The sequence below is a fragment of the Chanodichthys erythropterus genome, chromosome 3 (assembly GCF_024489055.1).
Source record: "Chanodichthys erythropterus isolate Z2021 chromosome 3, ASM2448905v1, whole genome shotgun sequence".
Classification (NCBI taxonomy): Eukaryota; Metazoa; Chordata; class Actinopteri; order Cypriniformes; family Xenocyprididae; genus Chanodichthys; species Chanodichthys erythropterus.
The window spans coordinates 31,710,404-31,737,992 of NC_090223.1; the positions used below are offsets into that span (position 1 = coordinate 31,710,404).

The following is a 27,589-nucleotide window of genomic DNA, read 5'->3' on the forward strand; positions in this document are numbered from 1 at the left end:
GATGGGTAGGTTTAGGTATACTTTGTACAGTATAAAAATCATTATGTCTTTGTAATGTCACCAAAAAAACAAAACTCAACCTGTGTGTGTGTGTGTGTGTGTGTGTGTGTGTGTGTGTGTGTGTGTGTGTGTGTGTGTGTGTGTGTGTGTGTGTGTGTGTGTGTGTGTGTGTGTGTGTGTGTGTGTGTGTGTGTGTGTGTTTATATTCTGGGGTTTAAATGAAAGTGTATCACTCTGGGTAATCTAGTGTTTGTCTGTGTGTGTTCTCATTCACATTTATATTCATGTGTACACAGCAGTGTGAGCCAGTGTTATGTTATGGTTTAGGAATAATCTGTTTATCTTTCCCACTTCTCTAGCTAAAGCTGTGGACGGATACGTCAAACCACAGATCAAACAAGTAGTGCCAGAGTAAGTACACACACACACACCTCTGTGCATGTGTGTTTTTCTGATCCCTCAGTACAGGTCTTTACACATCTGATATTCAGGAGCTAACCTCTCATCTCAGAGCGGAAAACTTAATTGCACGCTTGTATATTAGCACTGGCCCGGCTCAGCGGGCAGTTACAGGTTGCCACGGATACTTGAGACTCTGCTCTCATTCCACTCTTCAGAATATACTTAGCTCAGTTAGCCTCATTAGCAGCATTATTTGTCCATAGGTGGACAACCCCGTCTATCTTGTTAGCAAGCCTTCCACTTCGGTCAAACTCAACAGGGAGTAATACACCATCAGTCTTATGGATAATTCAGTTCTTCTCATTAGCATTCTGAAGGAGTGATTTAATAAACAAGCTCTTACTTTTTACAAGGGTTACCCACTGACCGCTAGCACTCAACTGGAGTCTGTATCAAGCTGTGAACTAGAGCTGAACAGAATGAATGTCTTTTGTTAATTATTTCCGGAGCTTTCTGATGTTTTATTGAGGAAGAGAGAAGAGAGATGACAGGAAATGTTACAGGAAGCTCTATCAGTAACACAGACTGGATTCAAACTTGTTTTTCAACATTAGATGAAAAACCTAAACTTTAAAAATGCTATAAATATTTCACGAGTTCAATTGCCCATATAATTTTTAAGCTATTAAGGTTAAATAAATTTGGCTTGTGTCCGCAGTGGAGGCTTCAACTCGAGTTTAGATATGCCCCACAGTGGGACTACTAATGCTTGGAAGATGAGTATGGTAGAAAGATGCCTAAATTATGTTGGTGGAGTTGGGGAGGGATGCCAAAACAGCTGATGACGGAGCAAGGTGCTGTTTAAATGATCCGGCAATTAGCTGAAAGATTAGATGGGTTCATTACAAAACATTACAAGCGTTGCTTTATCAACTAACTGAAATAAAATCATTCTAAGTTGACATACTAAAATGACTAAAACCAAAGACTATAGAATAACACAAGACGTGTCACTCGTATTGTTTTGAATTGGAAAAAATATGGCGCAATATGGCAGAATAAGTCCCGCCTTCTAAATAAGAACCAATCGCCGACTGGTAAAGTCATCGCGTCACTGCAGCGGCCGTTAGAATCACTGGTTTCTATCCGCTTGTTAAGTCGTGATGTAAAGAACGCCGTTTCCGGGTCCAAGCCTCGACTCGTTTCACTTGAGAATGCCATCGACGGCCGTTTATGAGCGCTATTTATTCATATTAAACATCAATCATTTAAAAAAGTTAAACATTTTAAATACTTACAGTCTACACAACAGTCTCCGTGCTCACAGCGTCACAGATATTAATATTTTAATGATTTATAAAAGATGAATCATTGCCTGGCCATCTGGAATTTTGGTATGGAGATAAAGGTTATAATTATATATTTTTTTGTAGTATTACACCACATCGTGTATGTATATTAGCACCATTTGTTGTTTTCTTGTGGTATGAGATTGAGGGTTAGGACCCGGAAGTGCTGCCGCGTGACGTTAGACTTAACAACCGGATAGAACTCGCGCCTCCGAAATGAGGCACAAGAGATGCGCATTTAGGTTTGCGCATGCGCATTAGCTTGATCCAGCCTGAAAAATAGTTTTTTTGTCATGATTCGAGAGTTTGGAAAAACATTTATGAGCCGATTGTTGTCAGATTTCATTGGTGATTGCAAATATGAAATTTAATCGTAAGGTTGGCGAACAGCTTTGGAGAATTTGATGTTTCCCCATTCAAGGAGATAGGAGCTGCATGATGCCCAGGATGCCCGACAGGCGTTTCAAAGATGCCCGCCGAGTGAAATGACTTGTCTTAAAGGGACTTTGCTAAAACTAATACTGACATAAAATTAAATAGAAATATATAAAAAAAAATAAAAATCTGACAAAATTGAAATGAAACTGAAAATATAAAAATAAAATAATTCAAAACATTAATAAATACAATAATAGTATATAAATAATGCTAAATGTTAATGTTAAATAATTGACCATTTGTGTGTGCATTTCTGTTGATGCAGATTTGCGACACCTAACCCTGACCCTACAGCAAACCCCACCTACATGGACCATGCGGCTTCTCCAGCTGTCAATCCCCAACATGCTTATGGACTCTATCCTCCCATGTGAGTAGTGCACTGATATATGTGTGTTTCTGTCTGTCTCTATGTTTCTGCACCATTGTTGGTTTTGTTAAAGTGCCCTTATTATGCTATTTTAAAGCTTCCTAATTAAAGGTCTCCTACAATCAATTGACATGCATCCAAGGTCAAAAAACACTTGAATTTTCTCATAATATACATTGCAGCGTCATATCTTTTCTCAAAGCATCTGAAACACTTCGAGCCTGCTCTGATTGGTCAGATGGCCCATTCTGTTGTGACACTTACAGTGTGTGTCGGAAACGAAACGGCCATTACCATATCTGAATTTCAGCTCTGCGGGCTTCCTAAGCATTTGTGATAAGAACAGTAATGATGGTGTCGGTTTTGCCGTATCAATTCGAGCCTTAGTCCTGCAAAGTGGATTTTTCTTTCGCAGCACAGAAAACAGCGCCTTCTCGACATGTTGACATCATAACCCGAACTCTTCCAGGCCTCAGCTACAACTACAGTGGGTCAAAGTAGACTTTGTTTGCAGGCAACCAATAGCTGGTATTATGCAAATTTGTTGCAAACCTATTTGAGTTCATGCAGGAAGTACGACTGGAAGTTCAATAACTACATTTATCATGTATTTAGATCTTTGAAACTGCAGACATTTTACACTCACAAACAGCTATATCATAACACACTGCATTAAAGGAAATTTCTGAAAAAGCATAATATGGGCATAGTTTTCATTAATTGAAATAAAGCTGAAATAAAATAAAATATAAATATTAGACGAAAAACTTGCAAAGTAATAAAATTATTAAAACTAAAGCTGAAATAAAAAAATAAAACTAAATATAAATATTAAAAAGCAATAAAAATTAAAATGAAAACTGAAAATAAAAGCTTATTCAAAATTTTACTAAATACTATTAGCATATAAATAATGCCACCATAGTTAATTTAATATTTTTGTTAGTTAAGGAATTATGATTTCATTATGTGTTTAGCACTTTAGACATTTAAATCAATTCTCCATTTTTTTTTCCTTCAAACCAGCACAGAAAATATCTATTGATGTCACCTGGACTAGATAATAACAGCTAATATAGTAAATATTTAATATAATTACCTTCTATAACGTGCTGTATACCATGGAATTGTGTGTGAGTTACCAAGATTCTCTCTCTCTCTCTCAGTGGTGATCCTATGCTGGACCCTGATGGCGATTTCGATCTGGACGACACCATGGATGTAGCAAGGCATGTAGAGGAACTGCTCCGTCGACCGATGGAGGGCCAGTGGAGCGGCCAGCAGTCATGACCTCTTGACCTTCATCATCTGTGACTTTTCTCACTTAATAATGTTTTTTTTTTTTTAATCACATTTTCTTCTCCTCCTCTTAGTGTACTTTCCCCATTTGTTTCTGAGGGTGGGTCTTTATGACTTTCGGTTCTTTATCTCTTATTTTTTTCCTATCATCATACCTCTTATTTTCCCATCCCTTGTTTCTATAGAAGAGAAAGGAGCTAATGGAAGGAAAAAATACTATGAGCCTTCCTCTAATAAAATACCACCAAACAGTATTGTAGAAAAAAAAGAGAGAGATGCATGCTATCTCTTTTCCTTTGTGCGTGTGTTGTTTTTGTTGTTGTTGTTATTTTTCAAATTGACTTTTCGCAGAACAAGTCTGTGAAACCCTTAAAGGATTAGTTCACTTTCTAATTAAATTTTCCTGATAATTTATTCACCCCCATGTCATCCAAGATGTTCATGTCTTTCTTTCTTCAGACGAAAAGAAATGAAGGTTTTTGATGAAAACATTCCAGGATTATTCTCCTTATAGTGGACTTCAATGGCTCCAGATGGTTGAAGGTCAAAAAGACGAAACGATTGGTCATTTTCGGAAAAAAAAATGTATGTATATATATATATATATATATATATATATATATATATATATATATATAAATTATATGCTTTATATAAACAAATTATCGCCTTGCATGTGTTTCTGCCAAAAACGCACTTTCGTATTCTTCAAAAAGCTTACGCTGTATGTCCTACGCCTTCCCTATTCTACTTATGGAACGAACGCAGCGGCAGTTCCATTTTTTTCCGTAAGTAGAATAGGGAAGGCGTAGGACATACAGCGTAAGCTTTTTGAAGAATACGAAAGTGCGGTTTTGGCGGAAGCACTTGGAAGGCGATAATTTGTTAATATAAAGCATATATATTTACATTTTTTTCTAAATGACCGATCGTTTTGCTAAATAAGACCCTTATTCCTCGTCTGGTATCGTTTGAAGCCCTTTGAAGCTGTATTGAAACTGTCATTTTGACCTTCAACCGTTTGGGCTCCATTGAAGTCCATTATAAGGAGAATAATCCTGGAATGTTTTCATCAAAAACCTTCATTTTTTTTCGACTGAAGAAAGAAAGACATGAACATCGTGGATTACATGGGGGTGAGTAGCCTAAATTATCAGGAAAATTTAATTTGAAAGTGAACTAATCCTTTAAACCGAAATGTACTACTGTAAGAATCATTTAAATTTTTTTTTTTTCTTTCAAACTGTTTTATGGTTGTCATTTTATTTTGGGGGTGTTCAGATATCTATTGCATCTGAAGTAAATGCATATTGTCCTTTGCACTCTTAAACGAATGCTTTCTTGCCGACGACGACAACAACATTATTGTTACCATGGCAATTGCAATGTATTGCTTCTGTACACTAACGAGTGTTTAGGTTGCAAGGCTGTTCAGTGCACCTACATGAAGCACCGTCAGGCTGAATGGGTCTTATCGTCCCTTCACCGTCTGTATTTAATCTGAACCGTGTAACACCCGCATCCAACCCAGCAGCACACAACCTGTCACTCACTTCATTGAAACTGAGGCACACGTGGGAAACGCACATACACCCGCTCTCATCTGTCCCACGAAAACTGATGGAAACACATTGGGGAGAGAGAGGTCAGCTGACCATCTCGGCTCACACTACACTACACAGGCCATCACCGCCTCTCTGTCTCTCTCCAGCGCAACAGGTGATGACCTCATCTGTTCTCATGCTTTCCTCTCAGAACGTGCAAAACAAGAGAACCTGTTGTCATGGTTACACATGCTGCTCGTATGCTCTTAACTGGCCATCCTATAGGTTAGCTTGTTCCCAACCGGCATCTTTTTTCTCTCATACTCATACGCCTGCACAAAAGCCTTGCCCACTCAGGACATTGACGTCAAGTTGATGTAAAACACAAATAATAAATAAGAAACCAACAAATTGAAAAGAAAGTACCTATATTCAGAATATATGAATTTATTTTTTTGTTAACATATTTCTATTTTATTACTGTAGGATGCTAGATGGCTCCGTCCGTCTGTGTAGTGCAAAATTCTGTGTCCGATTCTCAGTAAAAGCCCTGACGTACTGATCCAAAATAAGTTTCTGCCATCCCCAAAACCTTTATCGGCACAAAGGGGCTGGTCGCTGTCATTTCTGCAGTTTCAAATCTCAGCTGAGTTTTCGCATGGAAGAAAAAGCCAAACAGCAAAGTTAACGTGAAGAGACTGTGTGCTTAGGCCTACTGTATGTTAGTTGCAAACCTGACTTATGACGCCCACTTTTAGATGCCTGTATCTTGTTCATTCTCAAACGATGGTTTGTTTCTTCTCAGTGGATGTTTTTTTTTTATTATTATTTTTGAAGTTTCTCTTTTTTCCCACCTCTATTTCTCTGACATGGCAGAGCCGCATAAGAAGTTGTGATTTTTCTTCATCTTTTTTTATTGTCTTTGTTTTCAAAGTGATCTGTTATGTTGTTGTTTCACACTGTAGGTGTCAATGTGTGTGAGAGAGTGTGTGTGTGTGTGTGTGTGTGTGTGTGTGTGTGTGGGCATGTTCAGCTCTGCTCTGTTCTGTGTTTGTCATATGTTTGTGGTTTGGCTGTAGAGAAGAGGAATTGAATTGACAATAAAGTTTTTTTTTTTAATACTTTGGGCTCCAGCACAAGTGGTGTGAGCACTTTGTCTTTTTTTGTGAGAATGAAATGAACTTGGGTTCGTAAGGTGCACACTGACATTTTAAAATTGCAAACCATTTTTTGCCTTTCAGTCTGGATCTTGTAACGCTTTCTAAAAGACTGACTTGAGCACATTAATCATTGTGTACTTTGAAACCATTCTTCCTAACAGCATGTTTCTGAGGAAAATCCATTTTTACAAGAGTTTGTCTTTTGCTTTATAAACTAAAAACAGACCATCCCTTTTATGGGCTCCAGTTGTGGGATTCTTCATGCTGGGAAGTGGTTTTCTGCAAGAAAATATTCAACATTCAGCGGATCAAGCATAAAAGTTATAGAATCTGTCAGTAAAAACAAATTTGATTGACTTCATGTTAATGGGAAAGACATTACAACCCTGATTTTCAGAGATGTTTTCCTGATTTTGAAGATTCCCATAATGGTGTGAAGTAACATGATGCCGCACTGCATGAATGGATGCCGAATGTGAACATGAATCAACATGCAACATCTGCGCTGTCAATTTTGCCAAATCTGAGCCATTCTCTCACACTCAGAATGAAGGTCATGTGTATGAGAGACGCACACGCAATGACACACAATGAAAATAGTCTTAGCTATTATCTGTTTTTCACACTGAAACACAATAAGGTTGTCTCTGGTTTTGGCAGTACAATATGAATTCAAAAGAGTTTACAAATGTGTCGGTAATGATAAAAGTTAGATTAAGTTAGTTGGTATGAATAAATATATACTTTAGCATATAAATAAAACTTTAAATGCAACAGCTAGCGAACAAAAGTAGCGTTCGTCTGGGAGGCAACATATTCACCGCAGCGCCATCTTAGTTTTTTAATTTAACGGAATGAAAGCGAGGCTGAGGACTAGGCCTACAGTAGGGGAGCGTGGGGTAAGATGAGCCAGTGGGTAAGTTGACCCACCCCCTGTATCTTGGCAACCGTACCCTTTTATTGTCATGTGACCATCTATTTTAGAACTACCCATTATTTCTGCCAGACTGTAAAGGAGAAGCACATGGGAGGATAACGGATGTAACGGCTGTTTCATCAAAGCAAATTTGTCCATGTCTAAAAATATTTATGATGCATATTGGTGATTTAGCAATGTATAAAACCATGCAAATCATTTAGCTAAATATTATTCTGAATTGGTAAGCTAGCTTGTTTTTTTCCCCCAAAATGGCAGCTATGGGGCAAAGTGAGCCAAATGCTGTGGGGTAAATTGAGCCAGCTTTTATCCCACCATAAGAAACTGACGTTTAGTTAAATCTCGGAAGTATAAACTGGTATAACTTAAATGTAATATGGTAAACTGGTTTATTTATTGTTTATTTTTTGAGTTAATATGATAGGAACAGTGTATAAATCCACCAAATCCTTCTCTAATATGAACCAGAAGATGTTTCATCATATATATCTTTCCACCTGTAGTCTCTAATGGCCTAATATGGTCAACATTGCAGAAAAACTACCAGACCAAGAACATTTTGACTAAAATATTTATTAGTTTCATTAACATTTATTCATTCTTATTCAGTTTTTATTTAATTTTACTCCAATTCTCTGTTTAGTCTATTTTTGGGAAGGTTACAACTTTGGTGTTCAACATATTGTTTCAGAAATGCAAACAATGAAATATATTGAAATTTCAACTTCATTTGGTTGGTTTTATGTTGTTTAAGGTAGCTTTAAAAAAGAAATATAAATACTTGTAAACGGAGATTTGATTATTAAATTAGTTCTACCAAAAAGACTCGGGGAGGTAAGATAACATGACAACCATATTTATTAACAATCAGCAAGCAAAATGTTGTAAGAAAGTCCTTTGGCGTAGGCCCCGTCCGTAGCTCAGATCCTTAAGGGTTGCGGACTCTGCATTTCCTGCCTGAAGATGAAAGCAGGGGCATAGCTGACCCCCAGGAGGTATGGACAGGGACCATTCTGGTGGTGGTGGGGAGGATGGAGGTGAAGGTTTTCGTCAGCATCTGTGGACTCAAACATGTGTCAGCAATCTTATATCCAAGTGCAAGATAATTATTGGTTAGCTCTAAACTAATTGGTGACGTAACATTGAGTCTTCCTGGCAGAACTTACGTTATAGCTTTCATTTTTCAAAAGGTAATCTTTTTAAAGAGGTTATCTTTACAATTTCACATGGGTTTGATTCAGATTCAGTTAGATGGTCAGTTTACACCAACCTACTGACTCGGCTCAACTTTACCTGTAACCTGGGGTAAATTGAGCCACAGGAACACTTTTTTAATAAGACCCCATATTTTTAGAACCCTTTGTCATAGACCTATTCTGATCATTTAAAATGACAGGAAACATCCTGAAATTACTTTAAATACATTCATTGTATTTCTGCCTTTTTCTCTTATCTTATCTTGAGGACCACACAAGTAAAAATGGCTCATCTCACCCCACTCTCCCTTACTACATCTCTTCAGTGTATTATAGACTACTATTAGGCCTTTAAAAACAACCCAAGCTGGGTAAAATATGGAAAAACCCAGCAGGTTGGGTTAAAAGGCACCTATTATGCCCTATTTCACTTGATGTATAATATAAGTCTCTGGTCTGGTCAAGTTTCAGCTTAAAATACAAATTTGCCCCTATTTGGGGGTGAGCAAAAACATGCCTTTTACTATATTATTATATTGCTGGCTAAAAAAATAAATCCAAAATTGGTTGAAAAAAATGGCTGGGTGAAAACAACCCAATCCCTGGTTTTGTCCATATTTAACCCAGCATTTTTTAGAGTGTAGCCTATAGTTTTAATGTGTTTTTGGATTGTTCTACTGACGAAACACTGCAAAAACATATTTCCAAGAAATTTCCGGAGACAAAATACAACATGAGCTGTGGAAAAATATAAGTGATATAATTTAGGAGCTTTCTACAGCTTTTTTTTTTTTTTTTTTACAGCGGATGCCATTGAAAACACGGTAATCCCTCAGAGCCTCGCTTTCATGGCGCTGTTTCGAGAAACGTCGACAAAACAATAGTGTCATACTCATCCTTTACCACTTTATTCTTTTCCTTTTTTTTTCTTTTTTTTACATAACAAAAACGGAAGTGTTTTAAAACGCCTTGAAGCTTTGCTAACTTAGCTAACGTCGTCGAATCACGCACAAATCAGATTTACATTTAGGCTAATCGTTTAAAATATAGGCTATCTATAAGCCGAAACTCCTTTAAAAATTACAGTCAGCCCCAAATGAAAGCGAATAAATCCCATTAATGGTCCTTATAGCCTACTACGGTAAGTGAACATATTTTATATTAATTTTATAAATTGTTGTAGGCTATAGCCTACACATTTGCCTTTCCTTCTATATAATTCACAGGATAACACAAATACAGATTTGCAATTTATTCATTGAGTCGGACTCATGTTCCCTTGAAATGAAGTAAACTTGCCCCCTCTTTTGGTCAAAGAGGATACAAACAATTCTAATGAAAAGCCCTCACCCCAGCGAGAGAACAAATAAACAAACTTAAATTATCTGGACAGCGTAGCTATAAGCTCAAACCTTCTCTCCTCACGCAAATGGTTATCCTTTCAGGCATGGTTTATAAAAACAATATGTAAGTTTACCGTCAGGCAGTAGCACTTGTTTTATTTTCTAATTGCAAAGAGAATATTGCTTGAGGAAAGAGCTCATCTGTTGCTTGGAGACGGAAATCTGCGCTTAATAGAGCCATAAATAGAAGAGCAGCTGAACCATAAGTTAGATCAGAGTCAACTGATGGAGGATCCGGTACTGTGAAACAAATAAATTCAGTTACTCGAACAATTCAAGCATGCAGAAAAGACATTTAACTATGATTGAGTTAAATGGATTTTCTGAAACAATAAGTGCCACTATATTATCTGAATTATATATATTGGATACATCAATTACGATTACATCTTGAACGATTTTAAACTAGCAATCTGAAATAGGATATACCTTGCACATATTAATGTTATATCAAGCTATAATTCTAACCCAAATATTATCCCTAAAAGCAAATTTCTTGCATTTTCAGAATTTTACAAATTAATATAAAAATGAACTTCAAAAATAACTACTCCCTAATGTAACTCTCAAACCCTTACTGAGCAATGACAAACTTTAGCTCTTTATCTCAATCCTGTCTGGTCTAAAACCTGTTCATTTACTCGTTCTTGTAAATAATCAACTAATAATCAGTAAAGTTTATCAGCTTGACCAGACCATAATCCGTAAATATAATACATATAATATTCATTTTTAGAAATAACAGACTTATAAAAGGATACTACATAATATGAATGACCCTCGTAACATTTGAGAAACAATTTATTTTATCTAGCGGGGGACAATATATTGCCTATAAGCCCAAAATTTTGTGTTAAAGTGAAATTTAATTTGGTGTTCCATATCCAAAATTATACATATCCCAGAACTTATTAGAAAATTCTCAGGAAAAGCAATCTTCTGCATCATTCTAAATGCTCCTAACTTCTAGCAAGAGCATTCTGATCAGAACAGCTGGTACAGATGTTTGCTGGTCAATTGAAAGTCATAGTTAAAACTGAGGACCTCCTGTTGTTCATTGTGGATACTCACAAGAAAAGGAAAGGCTACATAGGTATTCCCATGTTATCCAGTGGCCACTGTGCAAAGCATTAATAGAAAGATCAAGGATACATAATGCTTTTGGGGTGTTTTTCAGCCAATGGGCCAGGTAACCTTGTAAAAACAAATGGCATCATGAAAAATGAAGACTACATTAAGATTCTTGAGCAAAACAGTCTGCAGAAAAACTTGGCCCTCAGGATGCAGTGGACCTTCCAAACAAGATAACGATCCAAAACACACAAAAGAGGTCAAGTAATGGTTGGCAGAGAACAATATCAGCGTTTTGGAGTGGCCAGACCTGAATCCAATTGAGAATCTGTGGAGGGAACTGAAGACCAGAGCAATGGCAACAAGGAAGCCTTCCAACCTCAAGTACCTGGAGATCTACGCAAAAGAGGAGTGGTCCCTCAGTGGAATCCCAGTGGAAATGTGCAAAAAAACTTGTAAAAACTGTTTGACAACTGTGATGAAAAATAAAGGCTTTGCCATTGGCTATTGAGAAACTGTGGACATGGAATGTTTTGTCAGAATGAAAGCTAATATTATTTGTTAATAACATAGTGTCTTACTTTCTTTTGTCACATTTTTGTGTCATTTCCAGCCAGAAGATGCCTATTTGTCAAAAAAAAATTCACCTTAATTAAAAATTTGGCTTGGGTATGATTAATACTATATGAATAATAATATATATAATATGCCACACTATGATATTGTGGACAATGGTAAGAAATTAATAGCCTATAAGTTTTGCTAAAATAGGTAAATGCTGTGTATATACGCCTTTTTACCACCAGATGTCGCTGAAACATTACTTGAGAGTGAACTGATAATATTCGTTCAATTTCATGAGCTGTAGCCGTTCAGCGTCTACCAGCATAAGAATGATCGCATATTCTTGTACCAATCAAATTAAATTAATATCTAAATATAAAATATTGCTTAGTGTTGAAGAGTGCTTCAGTTTATAAAGTTTCTTTGTTATTCTGACGTCTCCACGTTTATTTATTTTTCCTCTCAGAGTTTTGCTAATTTTCCAAGAACAGATTTGTGAAAGATTGTGTTGCTTTCGATTCCTCATTCTGTGATGAGCAGATGACACAAACAGGAAATTACAGTTTTTCTCTCACCACGTTCTTTCGTTTCCACTGTTGCTTTTCAGTAGTGCACTTCATTTAATCAGTTAAAGGCACAATATGTAAGATTTTTGGATATTTTAATCTTTTTTGGATTAATTTTGGTTTTATTAAACAGGTGAGCAACTGTTTGGATACACTCATTGACAGAAAACTAATAAAGTAGGCCTAAGTCTTATTGTTTAAATCTAATTTTCTTGATTTACCACAAGTACCATGTTTTACCATGCCTAATATTGATCTAGATTACTGCAGTGTGCAGTAAGCGTCTCATAGTAGCCAATGAGCGAACGCAGAGTAGCACTGTAACAACACACAAATGTATCTAATATGATAAAACATAGTTTTTAACAACAGATGGCGCTCTAGGCTAGTTTTTACCCACACGCTCAAATGCTCACGAAGAAGAGCGCTGGTGCCTTCGGCCATGTACTTGCACCTCAGAATGCTTTTGTGACGCGGGATTAATGTAAACAGACCACTGCAAACAACATATTTTTATAAAAGATACACTATGTAAAATTTTGGCCTTCTAGCAGTTAAAAAACAAAACTGCATGCATTTTGCGAAAGAACAATCCACTTTCAATGCCCAGAAAGGTTGTAAAGACATCGTTAAAATAGTCCATGTGACTACAGTGGTTAAAACTTAATGTTATGAAGCGATGAGAATAGTTTTTGTGCGCGAATAAAACAAACAAAAATAATGACTTTATTCAACAAATTTCTTCTCTTCCATGTCAGTCTCCTATGCTGTTTACGTGGTATAGACAGTGGAGAGCTTCCGGGTTGTATGTCAGAATGCTGTCTCAGTATTGGCCGGCTCCTGTGTCAACATCACACGCATGCATGCGTGCTGCTCACGTGAACAGCGTTGGCCAATACTGAGCCGGTGTTCTGGCGTAGAACCAGGAAGCGCTGGACTGTGCGTACAACGTAAATAGTGTAGGAGAATGACATGGAAGAGAAGAAATTGTTGAATAATTATTTTTGTCATATGGACTATTTAAACAATGTCTTTACTACCTTTCTGGGCTTTGAAAGTGCGTTAATAACGTTGCAGTCTATTGAAGACCAAAAAACTCAAAGATTTCATCAAAAATATCTTAATTTTGTGTTCCGAAAATGAACCATAGATTGTAAATATCCCAATATGGCGCTGACATCTTGCGCTAAATCGGGGCAGCTGAATCACACTCCTGTTTTTATAGGATCAAAGTAACTAACAAAAACAAAAATTATTAAAAAATAAATGAACACTTGAACTTACATCAGCTTAAAAAACTACCTAAAATGACAGAAACCATCTTTGGAAAAAATTTATTTGAAGTGTAATTTATTTTTTTTAGTTTGTTTCACGTCCTTTGAGATTACACGGAGAGGGCAGGTTTATGACCTGACCAGCCACCTGGGGACGATCGAAACGTTTTGGCTTCACTTTTCAGGACTTGTGCAGGTCTGTTTGGAACAACATGAGGCTGAGTAATTAATGACAGATTTTTCATTTTTTGGGTGAACTAACCCTTTAAAGGTGCCCTTGATTCAAAAATTGAATTTTCCTCGGCATAGTTGAATAACAAGAGTTCAGTACATGGAAATGACATACAGTGAGTCTCAAACACCATTGTTTCCTCCTTCTTATGTAAATCTCATTTATTTAAAAGACCTCAGAAGAACAGGCGAATCTCAACATAACACCGACTGTTACGTAACAGTTGGATCATTAATATGTATGACCCCAATATTTGCATATGCCAGCCCATGTTCCCAACATTATGAAAGGGATTACACGTCTGGATCTGTGCACAGCTGAATCATCAAAAGTTATGCAGGTAAGCAAGCAAGAACAACAGCGAAAAATGGCAGATGGAGCAATAATAACTGACATGATCCATGATATCATGATATTTTTAGTGATATTTGTAAATTGTCTTTCTAAATGTTTTGTTAGCATGTTGCTAATGTACTGTTAAATGTGGTTAAAGTTACCATCGTTTCTTACTGTATTTGCGGAGACAAGAGACGCCGCTATTTTCATTATTAAACACTTGCAGTCTGTATAATGCATAAACACAACTTCATTCTTTATAAATCTCTCCAACAGTGTAGCATTAGCCGTTAGCACAGCCTCAAACTCATACAGAAACAAATACATCTTTTAAAAAAAGTTCTGGGGCACCTTTAAGAGAAATAACCAGTTTAGATGGAAAGGATCTCAGCTGAAAACGTTAGACATAGTACTTCCTTGAAAATAAATTCCAGCACAGCGCTACAACAACCATAATCAAATGGCCCTTCACAGTAGATCATGTTTTACAATCTTAGAGTGCTACATGTGGCAATTTATCTGTTCAGTAAAATAGCTTACTCACCCGCTTTTACAACATTTCAAATCCCCCAGTTCTCGCCATCTCCGAAAAGCCAAGCCGATCTTGATTCTTATTTTATGTCAACTTTAAGCCACTTTTCTTTTTTTACGGATATGAGGAGGCACTCATGAGGGTGTGATGTATGTACACAATTTCGCGAGAAAAAAAATCCCGGTGGGTCTAAAATACAAACACTTACAATGGGCTTACCATAGTAAATTATTATCAGACAATAACATGTTTTGGAATTAAGATTGATGGTGCACTGACTCATTTAAATTTTGTTAATTTTGAAATGTTACATAGTGCACCTTTAATATTAGGCTATATGTATGTTGTGCATTTTAGACTTAAATTAGTTTATGAATCTGTGGATTTTTTTTTTTTTTTTGATCATAACATTTTTATATGTAAATGTTTATTATTGTGTTTGAATGAGTCTTTGCATGACAGGTTCAGGGTGGTATTTATCAGCACATTTCAGCCCTTTACCACCTCCTCTCCATTAAAAAACAAACAAACAAACAATCATTTCAGTTACGCAGACACTTTTAAATAACCTGTTTTAAAGTCATCATGAAACAAAAATTTACCCTATTCACTTTGTTAGTGCATATTACTGGTATTGTGGTGAACAATTCATCTGTGCTAGTTAATACACAGAAAAAAAATTGTTTGCCATGGTAATCTTTAATCAAAATCTGAAAAGTTATTTCCGGTCTGGAATGGCGTTCCTTCTCTGATGACGTCCGTTTGACGGCTTGGGTTGAAAACGCTTAAACCACTCCCCTCCGACTGTTATTCTGCTATGAGCGAGAGATGGAGAGGAGGAGTGCAAAAGTAAACCCCTGCCCTCTATTCAATATTCCATTTGACTTGGAAATACGTCACAACACTGCGATAAAATAGAAGTATAGCGACTTCTCTTCTGTATCGTGATGTACATCCCAGTGTAATGGATTATCAAAAAAAAAAAAAAAAATGTATAGGGTGAGTAGATTTTGAGATGTAGATGAATGCAGCAGATGAACATGAGCTTGCAGCCTGATGTTTTCACAGGAAGAACCGGCTATGGCATTTTGATTAAATATTACAAGGTCAAAACTAGAGTTGTCAAAAGTAAAGACTTCGGCACCAATCAGTACTGAGATTTTAAAAATGTGATGCTTTAGTGCTGTTGAGCGGATTCGTAAACACCTCTGATTGGCCATTGTGTTCATGCGCTCATCAGATATGTCTGTGATTCAAACGCTCCCGTGTGTATCTGTGTAAGCGCTCGGTGAAGAGCGCCATTGATGACTATTTACATTTTTTTAAGCATTGATCATTGAAGCCAATCACAGATATATCCGATAAGTGCAACAACACAATGGCCAATCAGAGGTGTTTACGAATCCACTCAATAGCACTCAAAGCGTCACATTTTTTAAATTTCAGTACCGACTTGGTACAGAAGTCGGTACTTTTGACAACTCTAGTCAAAACTTTAAAAGAAAATTCAAATGCGCATGGATTAATGGTTCACAATACGATTTATCACATGCATTTACAAAAAAATGATTTTCATTTATTTTATGCCGACTTTGCTGTGTGATAACAAATAGCCTGATGTCATTATTAAATGGCACCTATTATGTGAAATTCACTTTTACATGATGTTTGAACATAAATGTGTGTTGGCAGTGTGTGTACACAACCACTCTGAAAAAATGAAAAAATCCACCCACTCATTTTTTTAATCCCCATAAATCACATGCAGTGTCTCAGAACAAGCCATTTGCAAATTCTGGGCAAAGTGACATCTAATACTCTGCTGTATTAGCATAGACCCCGCCCTGAGTGAGTTGTACACTGTCCGCCATTTTCTCAAGGCCTGAGCTGTTGTAGCGACAGCAATGTCTTGTAAGCAACTCAGGTGTTGTAAGAGTGAGCATAAAACTTAATGTACTCCCGACATCAGAGCCACAGAAGATGCAGTGGATTTGTTTTGTTTTTGAAGAGAATGCGCCTTCACATACCTAAATTCGTTTATGTCTGTGCAATTCATTTTACACCTGCAAGGGTCAATACAAAGGCACAATAGAAAACAGGTTGTGCTAAAAAGCTGTTACTCAATGATGGATCTGTACCAACTGCTCGTGATCTAGCTTATAGTCTCCGGAGCGATACGACAGTAATGAAAGGGAGAGCGCACACTTTATTACAGTTGTTTTATGGATAAAAAGTTTACCAGTTTAGTAAGATTTTTTATTGTTAAGACTTTAATGCACACTTCTTGTACTGCATTTTATTAAGCTCATACTGTGATTTTCTGGAGTGAAAATGGACACTTCATCTTTTGTGTGATGTACAATAAATTTCATAAAACTCATCAGTAAAGTTTTGGCCATCATTCGGATGTGGTCTGCTACAACAGGCTTGTACTAATATGGATAAAAGCAAGATGACAACATAATTTATAACCGGTTTAAAGCAGAACTAAGTAACTTTTTTACCTTCATAAATAGTTCTTACGATGGTTAATTGACTTGTAGTGGTGTGTTTGAGGCGAGCACTAACCCCATCTGGCACGTCTATGCCAGAAAACAGCACTTGCAAGTTGAGCTGCACCGACCCGACACAATCTCGCCTCATGTTCATGTGATTCACTGAAGGGACCTGTAGGGGGAGCTTCGCAAATCTTACTGAGTACCGCTGCCGACCGAACACAGCTTCCGACAGTTTTGGACATTTTCAGTGCTGAGTTCATGAAGCCCCACCCTCTTCTTGAAAGGGGGGGGGAGTAGCAGCAGCTCATTTGCATTTAAAGGGACATAGAGCAGTTATTTGATACAGTGGCTAAATTAACAAAAAATAAAGCTTCAACTTCTGATGTTTCCAAATAGCACAGCAGTAGTGACTTTATGAACTTTTTTACTTTCAAGATTGATAAAATTAGAGAGAAAATTATAACCATGCAACTGTCTACTACAGTATTGCGTCAGACAGTGCATTGTAGTATCCCTGAGGAAAAATTCAATTCATTCTCTGCTTTAGGATAGGAAGAATTGTCTAAACTTGTTAAATCATCAAAATCAACAACATGTATGTTAGACCCTATAACGACTAAGCTATTGAAAGAGATGCTTCCAGAGGTCATAGATCCTCTTCTTAATATCGTCAATTCATCTTTATCACTAGGATATGTACCAAAAACGTTTAAGCTGGTTATTATTAAACCTCTTATTAAAAAAAACACATATTGATCCTAGAGAATTAGTCAATTACAGGCCGATCTCGAATCTACCTTTTCTGTCAAAATACTAGAAAAGCCAGTATTATCACAACTACGTTCCTTCTTGGAAAGAAATAGTATCTGTGAGGATTTCCAGTCAGGATTTAGACCGTACTATAGTACTGAGACTGCTCTCATTAGAGTTACTAATGATTTGCTCTTATCATCAGATCGTGGTTGTATCTCTCTATTAGTGTTACTAGAGCTTAGTGCTGCATTAGACACTATCGATCACAACATTCTTTTAAATAGACTCGAAAATTATGTTGGCATTAGTGGAATTGCATTGGCATGATTCAAATCATACTTATCTGACCGTTATCAGTTTGTAGTAGTAAACGATGAGATATCATATCGATCACAAGTTAAATATGGAGTACCGCAAGGCTCAGTACTAGGACCGTTGCTTTTCACTCTGTACATGCTACCCTTGGGAGATATCATTAGGAAGCATGGCATTAGTTTTCATTGTTACACTGATGATACTCAGCTCTATATTTCTTCGCACCCTGACGAAAATCACCAATTCGCTAAATTAACAGAATGTATAGCTGATATAAAAAACTGGATGACCAGTAAATTCCTACTAAATTCAGAAAAAACAGAGATTCAAATTTTTGGACCAAAAACTTCTTCACGTAATAACCTAGAATATTGTCTAACACTTGATGGCTGCTCTGTTAAGTCTTCGTCATCAGCTAGGAACCTGGGTGTGCTCTTTGATACCAATCTTTCATTTGAAAGCCATGTTTCTAGCATCTGTATAAAACCGCATTCTTCCGTCTTAAAAATATATCTAAACTATGACTTATGCTCTCAATGACAAATGCAGAACAGTTAGTTCAAGCATTCATGACCTCAAGGCTAGATTACTGTAATGCTCTACTGGGTGGTTGTTCCTCCCGCTTGATAAATAAACTACAGCTGGTCCAAAATGCAGCAGCTTGAGTTCTTATTAGAACCAAGAAGTACGACCATATTAGCCCAGTTCTGTCAACACTGCATTGGCTTCCTGTTAAACATCGTATAGATTTTAAAATCTTGCTAATTACTTACAAAGCACTAAATGGTTTAGCTCTCCAGTACCTGAGCGAGCTCTTAATGCATTATAGTTCTTCACGTTTATTGCGATCTCAGAATTCAGGCCAGTTGATAATACCTAGAATATCAAAATCGACCGCAGGCGATAGATCCTTCTCCTATTTGGAACCTAAACTCTGGAACAATCTTCCTAACATTGTTCAGGAAGCAGACACACTCTATCAGTTTAAATCTAGACTAAAAACACATCTCTTTAACCTGGCATACACATTATTAATTTATGTTTTCAAATCCTTTAATGGATCGTTAGGCTGCATAAATTAGGTCAGCCGGAACTGGGAACACTTCCTATAACACCAGATGTACTCATTACATCAGAAGAAGAATGGCATCTACGCTAATATTAGTCTCTCTGTTTTTCCCGAGGTTTACCGTAGTCAGCCGGATCCGGGCCGTATCCAGGTGAGATCGAGGACCTAGACAAGACGACAATGCAGCCCTGAAGTGTCAGTAGAGATTGAGTCAACTAGATCATCCACTGTGTAGGCCTCACTGCTAATGTATCAAAGATGTGTGAGATAAAATTTAAAATGTTCAGACTAAACATTTTCCGGGCAATTGGAGAAAAATTGTTGTGTTAGTATTATCCCTGCTCTGTCCCTGCCCGACATCTCTACTCTCTATCTAAAGTTATGCTTAAGAGCAAAATCCCTTCAGACCATACTGTGGCCTGCTGGAGGCAAATCTATACTAAGAGATGTTTTCTTTCATTCTCCCCAATTAAAAACGAGTGGGGTTCTGTCTGTCTGTCATAAACTTCCTGGTTTTCTCTCTCCCTCTTCAGTATTCTCACACCAAGACAACCACATCATTCAATAAATCACTGCATTTCTTAGAGAACTCCTAATGAATCTGTACACTGCATGATGGTGGGGGTGGAGTGTCATCTGCAAGGACGTTTTGGGGTCATGGCAAGGCTGGTGTCCTCATTCAGCACTAGAGAAAGAAAAAAGTCGATGAAACCAAAGCATTTTTCAGTCTTATTAGAATAGAATGGCTTCATTGTGAAAGGAAACGTGACGTCAAACCCTGGCCAGAAAATAGTTTCTCAGAAGAAATGGATTCCAGGCAGTGTTTTGATGGCATCAACTGATTGTGCTGAGGGAATTATGGGCTTTTGTTCTTAAGGCAATTCCTCATCCATCACCCCGATGTATTAGTCTGACAATAAATAAATGATACATTTGTCTTGCATCATCTTCCAAAGCACAAGAACATCTGATCTCCTGTATGCTGAAAGCTGATGTTATACATTCCTCAACTCAAACTGTTGACGACTTTGCCACATTCTTCATAAATAAAGCAATAGCCTTCAGCGGCCAGTTCTTCACACCACAAACTGACAAACTCATCTTAACAGCAAACACACACACACTCTCCCCTCCTTCTCTCCGCTCTTGGAGGCAGAAGTCTCCAAACTCATCCTTTGCAAACACCCTACTACATGTCCGCTTGATCCTATCCCTACTCATCTCCTTCAAGCCCTTTCTTCTTTAGTTGTATCTGCACTCAAATCATCAACAGCTCTCTTCACACTGGTTTTCCCACACAATTCAAGCAAGCTCGGATAACCCCACTGCTTAAGAAACTCACTTTAAATCCAGCACTTTTTCCATTTATTGCTAAGACACTTGAGTGAGTCATGTTTAACCAAGTCTCTACCTATCTCTCACAGAACAAACTCCTGAACAACCAGTCTGGCTTCAAAAGCGACTTGTTACTGAAGCTCTAAGACTGGCAAGAGAAGCTTCCAAAACATCAGTACTTATCTTGCCGGATTTGTCTGATGCTTTTGACATGGTTAAAAGATTAGTTTACTTTCAAATAAAAATTTCCTGATAATTTACTCACCCCCATGTCATCCAAGATGTTCATGTCTTTCTTTCTTCAGTCGAAAAGAAATGAAGGTTTTTGATGAAAACATTCCAGGATTTTTCTCCTTATAGTGGACTTCAATGGTCTCCAAACGGTTGAAGGTCACAATGACAGTTTCAGTGCAGCTTCAAAGGGCTTTAAATGATACCAGACGAGGAATAAGGGTCTTACCTAATGAAACGATCTGTCATTTTCTACAAAAATACAACTGCATATGCTTTATAAACACAAATGATCGGCTTGCACAGGCACGCTTTCCGTATTCTTCAAAAAGCTTATGCTGTATGTCTTACACCTTCCTTATTCAACTTACGGAACGAACGCTGAGCCAGTTGCGTTTTTTTTGTTGTTGTTGCCCTATTGTTGATTTAATTCCTTCTATGATTCTCATATGTATATCGCTTTGGATAAAAGTGTCTGCTAAATGATTAAAAGTAAATGTAAATGTAAACATGCCATGCAGTTTTGTAGGAGTATGTGCCAATGGTGCTCTGGTCAGCTGTTAATGACCTTGTTCTGAGTTATATTGCTCTTGTCTGGCCTTAATGCCCCAGCTCTGCGTTTGATTGCAGCAGTCTGAAAGTGATGAATCATGCTGTAATGGCTGCTCAGGCAGAGGAGCATATGATTTCTATCATGCCATCACCAGCTAATTTGATTTGGCTTTTCTGGAGGATATAATTTGACAGTATAATATTTCCACTCTTTCTGTCTGTCCTTTTTTTTTTTTGTCTATGTGTACACAGTTGCCTATACAGTATATGTGCATGATAAATGTGTGGGGGTTAAATAATATAATTGAAAAATTAAAAATTAAAAATGCAAAAAGATTTGTGTGAAGGTCAGGTTCAGGGTTAAGGGATAGAGAATATTATTATCTTTGAATAAAAACAGCAGAGGTCAAATGAAAGTCCACAGTGTTTCAGTGTTCTGAGGATTAAAGGGTTAGTTCACCCAAAAAGGAAAATTCTGTCATTTATTACTCACCCTCATGCCGTTCCACACCCGTAAGACCTTCGTTAATCTTCCGAACACAAATTAAGATATTTTAGTTGAAATCCGATGGCTCCGTGAGGCCTGCATAGCCAGCAATGTCATTTCCTCTCTCAAGATCCATAAAGGTACTAAAAACATATTTAAATCGGTTCATGTGAGTACAGTGGTTCAATATTAATATTATAAAGCGACGAGAATATTTTTTGGTGCGCCAAAAAAACAAAATAACAACTTATTTAGTGATGGCCGATTTCAAAACACTGCTTCAGGAAGCATCGGAGCATAAATGAATCAGCGTATCGAATCATGATTCAGATCGTGTGTCAAACTGCTAACGGCTGAAATCATGTGACTTTGGCGTTCCGAACTGCGGGTTCAACACGCTGATTCATTATGCTCCGAATCTTCCTGAAACATTGTTTTGAAATCGGCCATCACTAAATAAGTCGTTATTTTGGGGGTTTTTTGGCGCTCCAAAAATATTCTCGTCGCTTTATAATATTAATATTGAACCACTGTACTCACATGAACTGATTTAAATATGTTTTTAGTACCTTAATGAATCTTGAGAGAGGAAGTGACATTGCTCCCTATGGAGGCCTCACGGAGCCATTGGATTTCATCAAAAATATCTTAATTTGTGTTCCGAAGATGAACAAAGGTCTTACGGGTGTGAAACGGCATGAGGGTAAGTAGCTAATAAATAACAGAACTTTCATTTTTGGATCAACTAACCCTTTAATCAATATAATGTATATATCTATGCAAGAATAAATGAAAAGATCTTTCATTAAGTGTTTCAATATGAACTCAAGCATTTATGATAAAAAAAAAAACAACTAAAAAATACAACAGTAAAAACAGTTTTTTAACTGTAAGTTATCTTTCCATATATGGTGACAATGTGTAATTGGTCTAACATTGCATTAAATTTAATTTTAATGTAAATAAAACCCTCCTAAATATATAGTTTTTGCCAGTAAAAACTATAAATTAATATATAATTTATGGTGAAAAACAGTAAAAAGACATTTCCTGCATGACACATCACATATGATTATATTTCAAATAAATATATATTTTAAAAAAATGTATTATCAGTAATGCATGTTTTGTGTTACAATTTTATGTTATTTAGTTATTGTTTATTGCATTATTTTTTAGTGACATGGCATGTCTTTGTGTATGGCCCTGCGCACCGTCGTAGATAGATAGATAGATAGATAGATAGATAGATAGATAGATAGATAGATAGATAGATAGATAGATAGATAGATAGATAGATAGATAGATAGATAGATAGATAGATAGATAGTCATGTTTCATATAAGAGCCACGCTTTCAAAAAAGCAACACAATTTTCCTCTGGGCTTGCCTGAAACTTTATAATCTGTCTTTGACTTTACAGGCTTGTGATAACTTTATAGTTATGTAATAAAAATATAGCCTATTTATATTATACTTTTATTTTTCCCATGCAATTAGGCATGTATTTATAAATCAAAACATCTATGGCTGCCTCTTTAAAAGGGGCAATTACTGGATAATTTCATGGTGTACTTACGTGTATACCACAGGCGGAGGCATTTGTGTTTGTTTATCATTTTCAGGCAGGCTGGAAGTCGTTGAGTAGCATGTTTATGAAAATCAGCTCGTGTTTATGGCTTCGAATGGTTCAGTTTAAGTGAGATGGGATAGTTTGCAAATCAAGTGGCAGGACCTGATTCTCCAAATGTGTTTTTAATCCAGTCACAACCATCTTCAGTCATCCTTGACTGGTTACACATAAGACGCTGGAGGGACAGAAGCGAAGTGACTGAACGCGTACTGACACAACACCGAGGCAGCGGAAATCCTTCCATCAATGCTTGCAGGGCGTCTGACAATCAAGGGACAGAACGGGTCTAATTGGCCCTCATAACCCTGTATTATCTCGGTAGTTACGGACGCCTACCCGCAGAACACGGCGCGAGCGCCATCTGTGCGCTTTATTTTCTCCTAGTGGCGACGAGGGGGTGAGAGGGAGGGCGACGAGGGGGTGAGAAGGAGGGAGGAGAGGGGAGTTTGAATCTATCCGCCCGCACAATCTATTCACCACCGAGGCTGGCAGAGAACGTGCGGTGCCTTCGCTGTTCATGGATTTTACGGTTTCACGAGGACGCACCGGACTCCGATGGCTGTTTGTCTCGCCGTGGGTTCTTAAAATCACAGGCTCACTCACTCCGATGGTGAGTTTTTTGGCGTAGCTAACGGCAGAGCGCGCGATGGCTGAGCCGCAGGCTTCCGAATCCGTGGCGGGACCCTTATACGAGCACGTCTCCGAGGCGACCACCCCGACCCGGGACGCGGCGGCGGCGGCGGCACTGAGCATCAGCGATACCTACCAGACATACCTGGACGTGTCGGCGGCTGCGCACCCAGTGTATGGGGCCGAAGGGGTATACTCTAACGGACGGTACAGGGAGCACAGCAGCCCGCGGATCGCTACCAGGAACCGCGACAGTTCTGCAGAGAGGTGCACCGGTACCGGGAATCCACCTTGCGGTATTATGAAGGTGAGTGAGTGTCATCACTTTGTTATCGACTGAGGACTTTCAGAGCTCTGCAGCGATGCATATGCTCATGGAACCGTCCACTGCTGGAAACACATTGTGTAGTAGCATTACTTAACTGTTTCTGTAGGATATTTGGTGTGTCCTCCTCCCCTGTTTTGGACTGTCTTGATACGTTGGCTCAAAATCAAGTGAGATGCCTATCTAGAACATTTTGGAATATCTTATGGACATCTTATGCCCTTCTAAGAGATCTAACTGATATTAGATAACTGACACACAATCATTAGGCTGCAGCAATAAAAACATACCGACCATTATGAATATTTTTAAGTGTTTAATTAGGATTATTTTGCCATTTATGTTCATGCATGTTTCTTTTGCTATTTAAATGTGTGTACCTATATGACTATTTTGAGTTATGTCAAAGCTTAAAAATCACTTGATAAAGAATGGCTGAAATGTGAAAAGTATTTCGTAATTAAACTGTAATTTTATTTTCTGTTGTTATACTAAACAAGTAAGCTATCCTTTTAGGTAAGCACCAAATCTGTTGACCTTATGTTAAAGAACCAATAACTGATAAGGTATTGATCTATATTGATCAAACTAATTCTCATGATAAAACAGAACTATTTTAAGAGGTGCCGATTCCATATGAATTTGTATAATGTGATTTGAAGAAACGTGATTTTGAGGGAAAAAATTAAGCATGAAGTTCCACCCCTAAACAAACCGTCAGTGGGACGTAAGTCATATGAAAATGTGCGGAAATGTGTAAATGTAAATTAGTTACTGATTCACCCACTGCATCAAAAATGCTGTCTAGGTAGGCATCTCATCTGATTTTGTCTGTCAGTGTATCTGGATGACCGACGTCCTGGTTACAGTCTTGGATCATAATGTTTTTTTATTATTTTATTGACGTCTATTAAGGTACTCAGAAACATATTTACCTGACAGCTTTATAGTACAGGCACTGTCGCAACTCAATGGCTGGAAGGACAGCTGTCAAGTGGTGTTTTAATTGAAAACAATATTTGTTATAGTTTACAGAGGGCCTGAACTGCACAATCAGTTGAGTTTATTGGATTTCAGTGCAAATCAAAGGCTTTGGGTTGGATCAGTGAATCTATGCAACTGATTGGTTGTCGTTTGGAAAGTGTCAATAATAGATGGCGTGGCTTAGTTGTCAAAGCACAATGCTGTTAGAAATCACTGCACATTGACCTATCACAACAAGGTTGTTCTCAGGTCATAGAAGAGATAGAAGGATGTAAAGAATAAGACGGTTTGAGTACAGTTCAAGACACAAAATTGAATTCACCCCTTTGTGTGTGTCATTGTGGGTCATTGCTGCTGTTTGAGATGAATCAAGAGCTGAACTTCAAATTTGTCATTGGGTTGATTCACTTTGCTTAGCAACAGACACAAAACAGCGTGGTACTCTCCCATTCCCTCGCTTTATTGAATTCCTATGCGACTGTGTGGGTGTCTTGGCACCCACGAGAGGACCAGTGTGACAGGGAAACAAGCGAAGTGTTCAACGTGCCGACATCTGAGCACTCAAAGTAGACTTGGTGTGAGTTTGTGGTGGTTGTGTAGAAGATTTAGCACACTGGAAGTAAACAGTCTTTACTCAAGAATTTAAGTGTCATCATGTGGAGAATCAGCTTTCACATGAATCTCCATTATCTAAGTTGTTAGAAATCGACTAGCTGTTTAATTGTCATAGGGCTTGGTCTGAGTGCTCTTTTGCTTAGGAATACTGATCATGTCATGTATCAAATCTATTTCGTCCCTGGTTTAAAGTGCTCCATTATGCTTTTTTTGGGGGGAATTTCCTTTCTTGCAGTGTGTTATAATATAAGCTGTTTGTGAGTGTAAAAGATCTGCAAAGTTTTAAAGATCTAAGCGAATGATAAATTTAGTTATTGAACTGCCTGAATCGAGTCATCAATAATTCCAGTCTTACTTCCTGCATACCCAAGTAAGTTTTTTAACAAATTTGCATAATGCCAGCCCATGTGGTTTTAAGTGGCTGCCCGGGAACGAGGTCTCCTTTGACCCGCCCTCAAACACTCTAGTTATAGCTGAGGCCTGGAAGAGTTTAGTTCATGTTGTCGACATGTCAAATTCAAATTCGAGCATTTCATTTTCGACAGACGCTGTAAGCGGTAGGCCAATCACAACAGACTGGGCCATCTGACCAATCAGAGCAGGCTTTCAGGAAAGGAATAACCTAACCATAACCATGTAGTTATTAGGGCTGCAAGATGTATCGTACAATGCGAAAAATAACACTGAAACGCGATTCTTAGTGCAATTATGAAATTGCAAAGGCTGCAATTGTTTTGGGTTTTTTTACGCACATCTTGTCAATGAAGTATGGCTCCAAATGCTAATCCAACTGAAAGCACTGCGAGTTTGAGTCACTTATAATGTACATTTGAAAAAGCAACACGTGTCATACATCTTTCCAGACATGAGAAGCACTTATTAACATCTTGTCCAACAAATGACAACATTTAATAACATGTTTTTTTCATAATGACAGTTAATCATACTTCTGTCAGATGATGTGGCTTCTTACACAAAATAAGGCAGTCGTGTGTTTATTAGTCATGTTTAATCAATCAAAGTGTTTCAATCTTCTGTTTATACATACATAAGGATTTCCTGGAATGACATGTGTTATCTACTTCTGCGGCAGGGTATATGTGGAGTTTCTATGTGAGAGCGCCCTCTTGCTTACAGATGGAGAAGCATTTAATACTGATCACAGAACCGTACAGCTCTGACAAGCTGTGCATAAAATAATCACAGCGTTTGCCAAATCGTGTGCGATAAAATTTGCGATAAATGGCGATATATCGTGCAGCCCTAGTAGTTACCTTATATTACCAGTACATTCTTGGGTAAGTACAATGTAAGTACACATACTGTAAAATAAAGTGTAACCATTCTGTTAGTTAAACATGCTGCAACAGATCCTCCAGTCAAACCACCTAGGGCCAAAGCAATCCAGCAATCCAGAGAGAAGAATCTGTCTTTCTTTTCAGCTTTCCTTCTCCTCACCTCTGCTCTTGAGTCTCGCCTTCTTGGCTTT

General features: G+C 37.6%; 1 protein-coding gene across 1 annotated transcript in view; it reads left to right on the top strand.

The window, feature by feature from the left end:
• Positions 1–27,589, top strand: part of plcl5 (phospholipase C like 5) — a 130,651-nt gene that overhangs the window by 35,728 nt on the left and 67,334 nt on the right. Inside the window, exons 17-21 of the mRNA XM_067364650.1 lie at positions 360–411; positions 2,455–2,559; positions 3,726–3,842; positions 5,390–5,660; positions 24,175–24,483. Of these exons, the coding sequence (XP_067220751.1) occupies positions 360–411; positions 2,455–2,559; positions 3,726–3,842; positions 5,390–5,660; positions 24,175–24,483 (854 nt within the window). The remainder of the gene's footprint in view (positions 1–359; positions 412–2,454; positions 2,560–3,725; positions 3,843–5,389; positions 5,661–24,174; positions 24,484–27,589) is intronic.